The sequence below is a fragment of the Cebidichthys violaceus genome, unplaced genomic scaffold (assembly GCF_023349555.1).
Source record: "Cebidichthys violaceus isolate CVI_PGR_0920_01 unplaced genomic scaffold, fCebVio1.0.p SCAF_3, whole genome shotgun sequence".
Classification (NCBI taxonomy): Eukaryota; Metazoa; Chordata; class Actinopteri; order Perciformes; family Stichaeidae; genus Cebidichthys; species Cebidichthys violaceus.
Window position 1 is genome coordinate 1,737,913 of NW_027176483.1, and position 14,522 is coordinate 1,752,434.

The 14,522-nt window shown below is 42.0% G+C and overlaps 2 protein-coding genes across 2 annotated transcripts; both read right to left on the bottom strand.

Annotated features, from left to right (window-relative positions):
* Positions 1-3,672: 3,672 nt before the first annotated feature.
* LOC137881380 (E3 ubiquitin-protein ligase TRIM21-like) lies at positions 3,673-4,951 on the bottom strand (the record flags this gene model as incomplete). Its single annotated transcript, XM_068723301.1, is given in 1 exon segment — positions 3,673-4,951. A coding segment is annotated over 1 exon segment (1,257 nt), but the record flags the coding sequence as incomplete, so codon positions are not given.
* Positions 4,952-8,738: 3,787 nt separating this feature from the next.
* LOC137881379 (E3 ubiquitin-protein ligase TRIM39-like) lies at positions 8,739-12,868 on the bottom strand. The gene is made up of 2 exons (XM_068723299.1): positions 12,762-12,868; positions 8,739-10,779 (listed from the first exon to the last, which is right to left on the bottom strand). Exon 2 carries the CDS (start codon positions 10,768-10,770, stop codon positions 9,139-9,141), a length of 1,632 nt encoding a protein of 543 aa, XP_068579400.1. The 5' UTR covers positions 10,771-10,779; positions 12,762-12,868; the 3' UTR covers positions 8,739-9,138.
* Positions 12,869-14,522: the final 1,654 nt, after the last annotated feature.

Consider the following 14,522-nt stretch of genomic DNA (forward strand, 5'->3'; position numbering starts at 1 on the left):
CCAACATTGTGTTTCACTTAGCTGTATGAAATTTGGTAGGTGTGTGGAACGTGATGGGATGTACAAAAAATCCTCTTGAAGCTTTTCATTAAACCAAACAGGAAGTCGGCCATTTTTAATTTTCTGACATTTTTGGACCATTTCAAGGCATCCTACTTTAATGAACTCCTCCCAGAGATTTGACCCGATTGACTTCAGATCGGTCAGTATGCTCTTGAGACCTAAAAGTCAGTCAAAGATCAAAAAGTTATCGAACTATGTATCTGTGGCGTGATGGCAAAAAAACACCATTCGTCATGAAAAAGGAAGTTGTTGTAATTCGGCCGTACATTGTCTAATCTGATCCAAATCTCTCATATGTCATAACATCCTGACCCTGAACACATCTATATGACAATTTAGAATCATAGTCATAGCGCCACCTAATGGCAACCACGAACGTAAGCAGGATTCTATAATTACAGCGGCCCAAACACTGAACTTATTAAAAGGGTTTGTGGTCACACCATGAGAAAAAAGACTTCTCTGATGTAAATATGTGCAAACTAAGATGCTTGGAGAGCGAAAGTTAGACAACAGTGGTTTTCAAACCATGTCAGTGGGCATTAGTATAAATGATCTGTCCAGAGCTTCTACATGAGAATCAGGTTAAATGTTATAATGAATGCTTCACACAACAATCTAAAGTTACAGAACAGCTTAAAATTAAAACATTGTTAATTACAGTGTTCAAGTAAAAGCAAATGACACTACTGTTCTGTTAACTTTCATGTAAGTCCAAATACAATCAGCAGGACACTGCAGGGAGTTGAACCCCATCCCAGTAAACTGACAGTTTGTTATGTTTCAAACACTGAAGCACATTCACGCACATTCATTTTCTTAATGATCTTAACAGGCTTACATCTATGATTGTATCAGAGCTACACTCAAAACATTTGAGGCTTAAGACCTGGCAACATGGTCTTGCTACACTGCTGGTCAACGCAGGAAAAAACGTTTAATTCGTGCACGCAGTGTATGATGGTCACAGAAATGCATGGCCGCATCAACCAGAGTCCTGCCAGTACCCTCGACGTGCGTGAAGTTGAACAGATATCTAAGTTATAAAACATTTAGTTTATTCCTTTACAGGCAATAAAATACGTTTTCACAAGACGTTGGACGCTGTACTCTGTGTTTGGAGAGTTCAAAGGTCATCTAGCTTTAACCGTCACCTGATGTTACTTTTTATTCTTTGTCATCGTTGGCTTTAGCTGCTGCCTTATATCTGTATGTGGTGTAACAAACTGAACGTTCACTGACAGGCGGCGAAGGTTCGGCCTCCTCCGGGCATCAACCTGCTCCACAGAGTGACAGTGAACGCCTCTCTCCGGTGGGCAGACTGAGTTCTGGCCTCTGGTGACGTAATGTGAAACGTTTTGGAGGCGGAGCGTCGATATATATTTTCAATGTGATGCTACTTTGGGGATGACCACTGGTGCGTTCATGCACCATCAAACATAGTCAGTGATGTGGATACGAAGACGGAAGAGGGTTCGTTTTCACGTTTGTTCATCTGTAGTTAGGTTGTTTTTAAAGGTGCAATGTGTGAGATTTGGCGACATCTGGTGGTGAGGATGCAGATTGCAGCCAACTGAAACTTCTCCCGTGTAGAGAACTAGAGTCATTGTTTGGTTCGTCCATTCTATGCTACGGTAGAAACATGGCGGCCGGCTCCCTGAAAAGAAAAACATACTTAATATATAAAATGTCTGCCAATAGATCCCTCCTTAAATACTACACATTGTACCTTTTTAAATGTACCTGTAACCTTTCAACCTAAACAGGAAATGTATCTGAAGTTTTTCTTTCTTTGGTTTCAGTTTTCAAAAACAAACCGAACTACAGGCGTGAAAGCAAAAACCAAACCTCAACGCGTCGTCTCGTGTACACGAGTCGTCTTTTGTAGTTTCTTTCTGCTTCGTCACAAGTAAAAGATCTTTGATGTGAGCGTTTTTGGTCTCGTTGAGTCTCTCCTCTCCCAGCTCGACCCGATCTTGTGTACATGTGTACTATGCTGATGACAGACTGTAAAACGACGCGTCCTGCGGTTAGCTTTGTTGTTTGTTCGTACTGATGACGTTGAACTGCCTTCACTTTTTATTTCTTCATCTGACGTCGGGGTTTTTATCAAAGCGTGCCTACTCGTCGTCCCGCCGAAGGGATCCCACTGTACAGAACATCCCAGAACCCCCTGCAGCACCCGGTAGGTGTGTGTGTGTGTGTGTGTGTGTGTGTGTGTGTGTGTGTGTGTGTGTTGCCCACAGATTCTGGACTGCGAGTGCGATCTCCGTTCCCTCGCCGTTGTCGTCCCGATGGATAGCGACTAGAACATTTCTTGATTTTTAAGTTTGTGATGATTAAGATCTTTTTTTTTTTGTAAACGATGCTTTGTGTCTGATTTCATTGAACTCCTGATCATCTGATTAATTGTCCCCCCCCCCCCCCCCTGTCCACTTTTCTTTCTTTCTTGTTTTAGGGGGTTTCTTTTTGTTGTTCTGTACAGATGAAAATTGGACAGTTTGTTAATAATAATAAAGTCTGCAAGGTTTCTATTCTATAGTCCGGTGTGTTCATTTCAAAACAGTCTTCAGGAGATTTCTTCTTGTTAGACCCTAAGTGCTTTCAGTAGGATATAACTCTAATGTATGAATAGTTATGTAGATCGTCTGTACTTTACTATTGCCTATTTTAAGTTTTTGACTAACACCACCAACTTTTCACCTGGGGAACTTACCTTAACGACTGGTAGAGTCAGTCATCACGTTTTAGGGACAGGGGGAAGAGGGTTAAGTTAAACTAGTCTAAAAAAAAAAAAAAGAGCTGAACATTCCGTGCAATACACACCCATTATAAAATCTGAAACGGACCCAAAATTAAACGTTGACTTCATGAAAACTGTGCTAGCTATCAAAATGCCCATTTGGCTCGATAAAGTTCAGCGTTTTGTCAATGTTTTAAACTTCAAATAATTTTTCTACATTAAAGTATGGCTGGTCAATATGGGCCCAAAGTTACTTAAAAGTAACCAGAGCAAAGTAACGCAATGCAATGCATCCAGTCATAGAGACCTTACGGGAAGGGTGCCCTTCCATCAGGGACTGCCTCTGATCACCCACTTTCTCCCTCCCCCTCCGAGAGGAGTAGTCTTTACTTCCCTCACCAGCACCTACTTCCACCCCCCAGACTCCTTCCAGACAAACAAAAACAAAATAACTTAATCAGACACATTGTCACTTTATTTATCCTCTTTTTATATGAAAACAAAAAGAGAGAAAAGCAAATTACGTTTGTCTTATTCATAAACTGCTCTTCAGTCATTTGTTAAAGTATGCATCACTTCTTACAATCACAAAATAACATTTTGGAACATTTAAGTAATGTTCTAATGATTCATATTTCTCTGTACAGTTTTTAATGATTTAACAGACTTGATGGCAGATAATGCATTGATTAGAAAACATGAGACTATATTCGTTAATATCAATCAGTGCAGTAAAATTGGTGTGTTATAGTTGTGAGTAGCAGTGATACAAATCAAAAAAATATTTACAGAAAAACAAACAAAAACAATGTTTACACTGTACCAATCTAGTCATATACATGTTACATTAAATGAAAGAGTCTCTCTGTAGAAAATCAAGTGTTTGTTCTACTCAGTGTGATTGACAGGAGAGATGATCAGAGGAACAGAGTTTTTACCACCAGCATTAAGATCAGGACTAAAGAATGGGTGGAGTTTCTCAGTGAAGCTGCAGCCAGAAAAGGAGTAGATAAGAGCTGCAGCATCAACGTCATAAAAGGAGACCAGACCCTCCTCATGATCCACAAACACCCCCACCTTCTGAGGCTGACACTTCAGAGAGAGACGGACTGGAGGGTCAACAAGAGCTTTGTACTCATTCTCATTCCTCAACCATATCGTCCAGTAACCATTCTGAGGAATCAGTTTGATATTTCCCTTCCTGTTGATCGACTCTCTGGCCACTCCTACAGACCAGTCAGTCTTCCCTTTAACCTGAACCTCGTAGTAAAATCTTCCTGATGAGAAACTCTGCTTTGCTAAAACACCAGGACAAGGATTAAATCTCTCTGGATTGTTTGGGAGATTCTTCTTTACATCACCATGTTTAACTTGTTTTCCATCATCAGACAGGATGAGATAAGGCTGTGCTGTATCAGGATCAAGAGTCACATCCACTGCAGACTGCTGGACCCTCTTCAGCTCGACCTCAAACAGCTTCTTCATCTGTTTACTGAGTGTCTTCTCCAGCTGATTCACAGCTCTCCTCACAGTCCCCTCATATGAAGGTGGACTGACACTGACTCCTGTCCAGTTCTTGGTGGGTGGAGCAGTGTTCAGGGTCCTGAAGCTCTGGAGGAGGTGGAGGTGGTCTTCAGAGCGTGAGAGCTGCTCCACCTCAGTGCTTCTCTTCTTCAGCTCAGAGATTTCCTGTTCCAGCTCTTTGATGAAGCCTTCAGCCTGTTTCTCTGTCTTTCTCTGCTTCTCTTTGATGGTGTCGATGAGCTCGGCCTGGCTTCTCTCAACAGACTCCTTCAGAGCGGTGAAGACCTGAACACCATCTGCTATCTCTCTGTCTGCATCTTACTCACTGAGCTCCACTGAGTGTTTGATCTCCTGAATCTTCAGTTGTCTCTTCTGGATCATCTGCTGAATTTCAGTCTCAGTCTTCCCCAGCTTGGTTTCCTGTTGAGCTGGCTGTCTGAACTGAGCAGCCATCTCAGAGATGAACGTATTGACTCGCAGCTCAGGTCTGATCTTAAACACCTCTTTACAGTTTGGACACTGATAGGGGACATTAACATTCCAGTGTTGAGTGATGCAGGTTTTACAGAAGTTGTGTCCACATGGTATGGTGACTGGATCAGTGAACACATCCAGACAGATGGAGCACAGACACTGATCTTCAGTCAGCAGACAGCTGGCAGCAGACATATCTACACTCTGAGGAAAAGAGTGAAAAATACATCTGTTATTACATATCTTTTGAATAATACAATTGAATTATTATCAGTCCTAAATGCTGTGGTTGTGAATGAGTTTTTATCTTAAATCATGCAGGATGGCGCGGTTGCCTGTTGCAGCAGCTCCCCCGTGTGTGTTTTAATGATAGTCTTTTTTCATTTTTTCCTCTCTTCTATTTGTCTGTTTTTGTTAACGTTTGGACCGTAACTTTTTTTCAACTTTTCTCGTGGCTTTTCTGTGACATATTCCCCGTTTGTAACGGAGAGCCACGCACAATGGACTGAGGGCATTGTTTACTGTGAACCACTGCTGCTGCCCGGCGCGAGGCCTGAAATCCCGGAGGAGCTGTGGAGAAAACGACGGGGTTGCAGAGCTGGCGCTAAGCTGAAGGCAAAGAGGAGGAAGTACAAACCTTCGGTACCAGTAATTCCAATGGAACGTGAGGTCCTTGGCCAATAAGACGGACGAGCTCCGCCTGCTGGTAAAGACCGAGATGGAGTGTAGCGAGTGTAGCGTCATGTGTTTCACGGAGACATGGCTGCACTCGGATTTTCCCCGATTACAGTGCAACCGTTCTCCCGGCTTCAGGACCGTTCAGGTGGACAGAGACGTACAGAGCGGTAAGAAGAGAGGTGGTGGGATTGCAATGTATGTGAATGAGAGTTGGTGCAATCCCGACCATGTGTGTGTGTGTGTGTGTGTGTGTGTGTGTGTATGTGTGTGTGTGTGTGTGTGTGTGTGTGTGTGTGTGTGTGAAGGAACGCTTCTGTAGCCCGGACATTGAACTCTTAGCCGTGGGGATGCGTCCGTATTATTTGCCGATGGAGTTCTCTTCCGCCATTGTTGTCGCTGTGTACGTCCCTCCATCAGCTGATGCAGAGGCAGCAGTGGACACCATCCACTCCACTGTGTCTAGACTGCAGAGTCAACATCCTGGTGCATGTTTGGCAATTACTGGAGACTTTAACGCACCACTCTGGATAAGGCTCTGCCAACTTTTCACCAGTATGTTGACTGCCCCACACGGAACAATAAAACTCTGTACCTTCTGTATGCTAATGTAAAGCATGCATACAGTGCTACTACCTTCCTTCTTCTTAATAAGAAGAAAGCAGCCTTCAGGTCTGGGGACAGGGACGAGCTCAGGAGAGTTCAGTGTGACCTGAAGGAGAAGCTCAGGGAATTGCAGGGACTCCTACAAGAGAACGCTGGAGGCGAAACTCCAGCAGAACAACGTGAGGAAAGTGTGGACTGGGATGAAGCAGATAACTGAGGGAGGGAGACAACCAGGGGCTCCCTGGAGAGGGCAAACGAGCTAAACTGTTTGTTCAATAGATTTAGCTCACAGCCCTCATTTGTCTCCTTCATACACCGCACCTCCCGAACATCCTCTGCAATTTGCATACCAGCCTCATGTGGGAGTGGACGACGCCATCATCTACCTGCTGCAACGAGCTCAGTCGCACCTGGATGGAACCGGTGGCTCTGTGAGAATCACTTTCTTTGATTTCTCCAGTGCATTCAACACCATCCAACCACTGCTACTGAGTGAGAAGCTGCGGGTGGTGGGGGTTAACGTGTCCACTGTCTCCTGGATCACTGACTACCTCACAGGCAGACCACAGTTTATCCGACTGGGCCGTGTGCTGTCTGATACGGTGGTCAGTGATGCTGGAGCTCCACAGGGAACTGTTCTGTCTCCCTTCCTGTTCACCTTGTACACCACTGACTTCCAGTACAACTCGGGGTCATGCCGTTTTCTGATGACTCTGCAGTGGTCGGGTGTATAAGGGACGGACAGGAGGAGGAGTACAGGGCAGTAGTGACTTTGTGGAGCCGGAGACACCAACATTCACACAGTCAGCGATTTATTTCCAGCTGTCTTTCCTGCATTTGTCAATATAAACAACATCTTATGACTTCAACTTCATATTTGTGTAATGTTATCTAACGATCAATGAACCCAGCTTTGATTGGTCAGTAGGCGGAGCTGTCAGACAAGGTGATCTCTAGACCCTGATGGGCAGGTTGGCACATTGTGTGGCAGTCTTTGCCATCAGTGGATTGATGTGTGTGTGAATGGGTGAATGTTAACATGTAGTGTCCAGAACTTTTAATGGTCTGAAGCTCGACATAAATGCAAAGTCCATTCACCATTAAAGTAATGTTTCTCTCCACAACCCTCACGACCACGATGGACGTCAGTTAAACATTGAACCTGAGTGGAACTTCTGTCTGAGTAGAGATCAGATTATGAGATAATACTGGATGTCTTAGTTATAAAACGTCTATTTTATTCCTTTACAGGCAATACAATAAGTTGTCACAAGACGTTAGACGCTGTACTCTGTGTTTGGAGAGTTCAAAGGTCATCTAGCTTTAACCGTCACCTGATGTTACTTTTTATTCTTTGTCATCGTTGGCTTTAGCTGCTGCCTTATATCTGTATGTGGTGTAACAAACTGAACGTTCACCGACAGGAAAGAAAGTCGTCAGAAATAGTCTGTGAATGAAGTGAAGCTGAAACTAGCTGTGACTGCATTCTGACAAACCTGAAGAGTTCAGTCACTGTGGTGATATTTATACCTCTGTGTTGTAGTTCAGACAAAACCTACATTTTGGATTTTTACTAAAAATGACACATTTCTATGACATCATATGATCTATATAATAAAACAAGTGTTAAAATGTCAGATTTTAGTTTAACTGCATTTTAACAAAAATTGAATCAGTACATTTGGTCTGTAGAACAGTGAACTCACCAGAGTTTGTGTTGTTGAGAAGAAGCTGCTGGATTCAGTTGAATGTTTCTTTACAGAGAAACAGAGAGACTTGTCTCGACTGCAGCTCTGCTGTCACTCAGACTAACTTTACTTTGATTGGAGGAAATGTGACGTTGAAGCTCCTCCTTCAGTGTTGCTCCTCCTCTCAGTGAAGCTCTGTGAGTGAGGTTTTATTGCCTCATTGTTACATTTTGTTAGGAGGAGAAAAGTAAGTTTATAACTGAGAAGAAGAATCCTTCTGATTGGACCACAGCAGTAGATCAATGGGCTTCTCTGAGTCTCCCTTTTTAAAAGTAGTTAAAGTACAATACTTTTTAAATAAACGTCCTTTTAACTGAAAGTCACTGATTTTAGACTGAGCTCAAAAAAGTACAAAACAAAAGAAAAAGCTCATCAGTGACATTAGACAGAGTACTTGTATCTGTTAGACTCAGGTTTATTTCTGCTCATTCATGTAATCTGCTTCAGCATCAGACTGTAGTTATTTATTAAGAGCATTTACTCATATGAACACAGACTGCAGTTTGTTATGAACTCCAGTAGAGGGCGTCCTCAGATATCATTTATTCTCTACTAACTAGTAGCACTGGTTTAACTAGTAGCACTGGTTTAACTAGTAGCACTGGTTTAACTAGTAGCACTGGTTTAGCGTTCACATCAGCTGCTCTAAGTCAACTCAAACCTTAAATATCACCACATTATTTTACATAACCAACTATCTCTGATGTGATGGGGTGTTGGAGCTCGTCAGCTCAAGTCAGTCTGAGAACAGCTGATGGTGTTTTTAATCACATGATTTGGTGTCATTAGAAACACCATCAGCTGTTCTTTCAGCTGTTGATATCAAACAAAAACCAAATAACTTAATCAGACACAATACAATTCTGTCTTACATTTGTTTATATGACAAGAAAAGGAGAAAAAAGAGAATTAAAAAAATAATAATTAAAAGATAAATCGCTCTTCGATAATTTGTGACAGTATGCAACACTTTTGTTCAAACAACAAAAAGTTTTGACTTTGGCACCCAGACAGTTATGGAACAAACAAATGCTTCTTATACATGAGTAAATTGTTTTTGACGACCTAACAGTAAAGTATCGCAGTTAGTAGATTAAATTACAATAAATTAGATTATATTCATCAGTGTCATAGGTTCACGTGTTAAAGTGTAATGTGACACATGAAAGAGAAACTTTTGCGGAATAAAACCCTTCATTGATTAAAAGCTGATAAATTAACAATGTCTACACCATACATCACAAAAAAATACATTTAATACATTAAATGAAAGTGAGTCTTTCTGTCATAAATTACATGGTTGTTCTACTCAGTGTGATTGACAGGAGAGATGATCAGAGGAGCAGAGTTATTACCACCGTTGTTTTTAAAAGGATTAAAGAATGGGTAGAGTTTCTCAGTGAAGCAGCAGTCAGTAAAGGAGTAGATAAGAGCTGCAGCATCAACGTCATAGAAGGAGACCAGACCCTCCTCATAATCCACAAACACCCCCACCTTCTGAGGCTGAGACTTCAGAGAGAGAAGGACTGAAGGGTCAGCACAAGCTTTGTACTCATTCTCATTCCTCAACAATATTAACCAGTAACCAATCTGAGGGATTGCTGTGATGCCTCCCTTCCTGTTGATCGACTCTCTGGCCACTCCTAAATACCAGTCAGTCTTCCCTTTAACCTGAACCTCGTAGTAAAATCTTCCTGAAGAGAAACTCTGCTTTGATAAAACATTAGCACAAATATCAAATCTCTCTGGATTGTTTGGGAGATTCTTCTTTTTATTACCATATTTAACTTGTTTTCCATCATCAGGCAGGATGAGGTTGGGATGTGCTGTATCATGATCAAGAGTCACATCCACTGCAGACTGCTGGACCCTCTTCAGCTCTGCCTCAAGAAGATGTTTTACCTCTTCACTGATCGTCTCCTCCAGCTGATTCAAAGCTTTTCTCACATTCCCCTCATGTAGTGGACGGGTGTTAACTCTTGTCCAGTTCTTGGTGGGTGGAGCAGTGTTCAGGGTCCTAAAGTTTTGGAGGATGTCCAGGTGGTCTTCAGAGCGTGAGAGCTGCTCCACCTCAGTGCTTCTCTTCTTCAGCTCAGAAATTTCCTGTTCCAGCTCTTTGATGAAGCCTTCAGCCTGTTTCTCTGTCTTTCTCTGCTTCTCTTTGATCGTGTCGATGAGCTCGGCCTGGCTTCTCTCAACAGACTCCTTCAGAGCGGTGAAGACCTGAACACCATCTGCTATCTCTCTGTCTGCGTCCTCCTCACTGAGCTCCACTGAGTGTTTGATCTCCTGAATCTTCAGTCGTCTCTTCTGGATCATCTGCTGAATTTCATCCTCCAGCTCAGCCTTCTTTCCTTCATATCCTTCTTTCAGAGGAACAACATCATGTGTCTTGTGTTCTGAAATAGTGCAGAGCATGCAGACACACATCTGGTCAGTCTTACAGAACAGCTCCAGCAGTTTATCGTGCTCTGTACACATCCTGCCTTCCAGGTTCTCCACAGGGTCGATCAGCTGATGTCTTTTCAGACCTGACGTTGTCAGATGAGGCTCCAGGTGAGTCTCACAGTAGGAGACCAGACACACCAGGCAGGACTTCAGGGCCTTCAGTTTGGTTCCAGTGCAGACGTCACAGGGAACTTCTCCTGGTTTGGCAGCTTGTTGCTCTGAGCTGCTGCTGCTGGCTTTCTGTTGAGCTGACTGTCTGAACTGAGCAGCCATCTCAGAGATGAAGGTATTGACCCGCAGCTTCGGTCTGGTGTTATAAACCTCTTTACAGTTTGGACACTGAGACTGGACATTAATGTTCCAGTGTTCAGTGATGCAGGTTTTACAGAAGTTGTGTCCACATGGTATGGCGACTGGATCAGTGAACACATCCAGACAGATGGAGCACAGAAACTGATCTTCAGTCAGCAGACAGCTGGCAGCAGACATATCTACACTCTGAGGACAACAAGAGTGAAAAACAAATCTGTTATTACACCTTTAGCAGCAGCAACAGAGTGTGTCAGGTACTGTCTTCACATTGTGGGTCTCTGTGTGTGTCATCATGGTAAAATGTGTCCTGGAGACACCTACTGTAGAGGAACTATTACAGAAGAGGGTTTGAGTACTTTAGAAAGGTTCTTACAAAATAGAATTTAAATGTCTGTGGACAGATTGTGTCACCAGGACAGAGTCTCAACCATCAAGACGCACTCAGTAAACTATAAAGGTCTGTTAACAGAAAGATGAGTTTGAAGATGGGTGTGGTCCCAGCAAAGACGTCTGAAGTAAAGGAAGTAGGACACACAGTTTACACCTCAGGCCTGATTTTAGAATCATGGCTGGTGTGATCTCACTGAAAGATGGTCTCTAGTTTTATTATTTCTTTATTAAAATCAAGCTATGATTAGTGGAATATAAGGAGGGTCATCCTGAATGCAGTTTCTGGATCATTCTGTCTTTTCTCTCTCTGTGCTTTTTCACCGTGTTTTAAGGCTGCCTGTGGCTGATCCCTGACTATTAGCTGCTGTTACTGTAGTTATTTAGATAGTAGTAAAAACAATAAAACAATGATAAACTTAGCTGTTGGTTTAAGCGTTGCAGTGATGACATCACAGACCCTCTGGTTCTTGTTAATATCACAATTTTAATGAGTAAAATCATAACAGAATTCAATTTGAACCCTGCTGCTTGTATATTATTGGAGTGAATTCATATAGTTTGTAAGGAGCCGTAACATTTTTAATTCCTCTTTAATATTGAACATATTACTATTTACTGAGACATAGTTGGACCTCAGTCTAAATGTTGCTCTTGTGGCACTGAGTTGAACTTCCTGTCTGAGTCGAGTCCGTGCACAAAGTACACTTCATGTCCATTGTTCAGTCAGTTTATGTGTGTTCATAATCTCATTGGTCTACTTGTGTTCATGTAAATGTGTTCTGCTTCGTGTGAGTTCCTTCTTCAACAGCCGATGCTGCCTAAACGCGGTGAACTCTTTGTCTGTTATTGTCTCATTGAATGAACACCTGCAGTGAAACTCTGTGCACCAAAACGTCAGCTTGTTCCACGATCCAACTGGAATCATGAAAAGTGAGGAGAGGAAGTCGACAGTCGGAAACAGAGACGGCTCGCCTTCAAAGTAAAAGTGGAGCGTTTTCAAACGTCTTTGCTCCAGAGATCAATTTATGGAAAGATTCAATAGAATAAATAAATATTATAAATAATGAACATTATACATTATAAAGTCATATTTCTGCCACTTTAACATGAATAAACACTGAATTATTTGCATGTAATGATTCATTATATCATCATTTTATTAATTTAAATAAAGGCTTCTTAAAGTATTTGGGTGAATGTTTCAGGCTGTAGACTTGAGACTTGTGATGAGTCTGACTGTGAAAAGAGTTGATTTACTCTGTGATTAAATGTGATGTGATGACGCCTCTCACACATTTAATGTCACTTCATATCACGTGTTACTTTGCACGTCTGAATCCTCTTTATCATGAACTCTCAAAGCAGCAGTATTATTTGTGCTGATCAGTCACAACTACTACAATGCTTGGTGTTCAGTGTGTGGTTGAATGTGGGCGTGTTGAGGCTGAACCATGAGGCTGATCACGTTTTAACAGGTTTGATTTTTTTTTTTTTTGGCTGTGCACCATTTCCTTCTTTTGTGCACACGTACACTTTAAGTATGGATCCTACACACTTCATAAATGAGACATATTATTACACTATATACATCATTTCTCTCCACAACCCCCACGGTCACCAGGTGGACCTCAGCTAAACATTTGTCCAGTGGAACTTCCTGTCCGAGTAGTTCTGAGGTTTGATGTCACATCAGATATGATCAGCTGAACTGCGTCACAAAGACAGACAGCAGGAACTACACAAACAGTGACATTGAGAAAAAAAGGCTTTGAACTCACCAGAGTTTGTGTTGTTGAGAAGAAGCTGCTGGATTCAGTTGAATGTTTCTTTACAGAGAAACAGAGAGACTTGTGTCGACTAAAGCTCTGATGTCGCTCAGACTAACTTTCACTTTCACTTCAGAAAAAGTGACTCAGCAGATCTCCTCCTTCAGAGTAGCTCCTCCTCTCAGTGAAGCTCTGTGAAGGAGCTTTTATTGCCTCTTTGACAAATACCCTGACATTCAAACAACACAAGTTTGACTTTTTCCTTCTTATTAGGGCCCGAGCACCGACGTAGTCGGAGCGGAGGACCTATTGTTGTTCTATTGTTTATTATTATTTTACCACTTTCATCGCAAAAAGAAGGTGCTTGGGATACTGGGATTTTTTAAAAATTTGACACGCAAGCCAGTCGTGGCTAAAATTCCAGTCTGATTGGGGTGTCCAGCTGCGGTATGAAATATTGGCTCGATAGCGCCCCCTATTGAGTAGCCCCAACATTGGGTTTCACTTAGCTGTATGAAATTTGGTAGGTATGTGGAACGTGATGGGATGTACAAAAAATCCTCTTGGAGCTTTTCATTAAACCAAACAGGAAGTCGGCCATTTTTAATTTTCTGACATTTTTGGACCATTTCAAGGCATCCTACTTTAACGAACTCCTCCCAGAGATTTGACCCGATTGACTTCAGATCGGTCAGTATGCTCTTGAGACCTAAAAGTCAGTCAAAGATCAAAAAGTTATCGAACTATGTATCTGTGGCGTGACGGCAAAAAAACACCATTCGTCATGAAAAAGGAAGTTGTTGTAATTCGGCCGTACATTGTCTAATCTGATCCAAATCTCTCATATGTCATAACATCCTGACCCTGAACACATCTATATGACAATTTAGAATCATAGTCATAGCGCCACCTAATGGCAACCACGAACGTAAGCAGGATTCTATAATTACAGCGGCCCAAACACTGAACTTATTAAAAGGGTTTGTGGTCACACCATGAGAAAAAAGACTTCTCTGATGTAAATATGTGCAAACTAAGATGCTTGGAGAGCGAAAGTTAGACAACAGTGGTTTTCAAACCATGTCAGTGGGCATTAGTATAAATGATCTGTCCAGAGCTTCTACATGAGAATCAGGTTAAATGTTATAATGAATGCTTCACACAACAATCTAAAGTTACAGAACAGCTTAAAATTAAAACATTGTTAATTACAGTGTTCAAGTAAAAGCAAATGACACTACTGTTCTGTTAACTTTCATGTAAGTCCAAATACAATCAGCAGGACACTGCAGGGAGTTGAACCCCATCCCAGTAAACTGACAGTTTGTTATGTTTCAAACACTGAGGCACATTCACGCACATTCATTTTCTTAATGATCTTAACAGGCTTACATCTATGATTGTATCAGAGCTACACTCAAAACATTTGAGGCTTAAGACCTGGCAACATGGTCTTGCTACACTGCTGGTCAACGCAGGAAAAAACGTTTAATTCGTGCACGCAGTGTATGATGGTCACAGAAATGCATGGCCGCATCAACCAGAGTCCTGCCAGTACCCTCGACGTGCGTGAAGTTGAACAGATATCTAAGTTATAAAACATTTAGTTTATTCCTTTACAGGCAATAAAATACGTTTTCACAAGACGTTGGACGCTGTACTCTGTGTTTGGAGAGTTCAAAGGTCATCTAGCTTTAACCGTCACCTGATGTTACTTTTTATTCTTTGTCATCGTTGGCTTTAGCTGCTGCCTTATATCTGTATGTGGTGTAA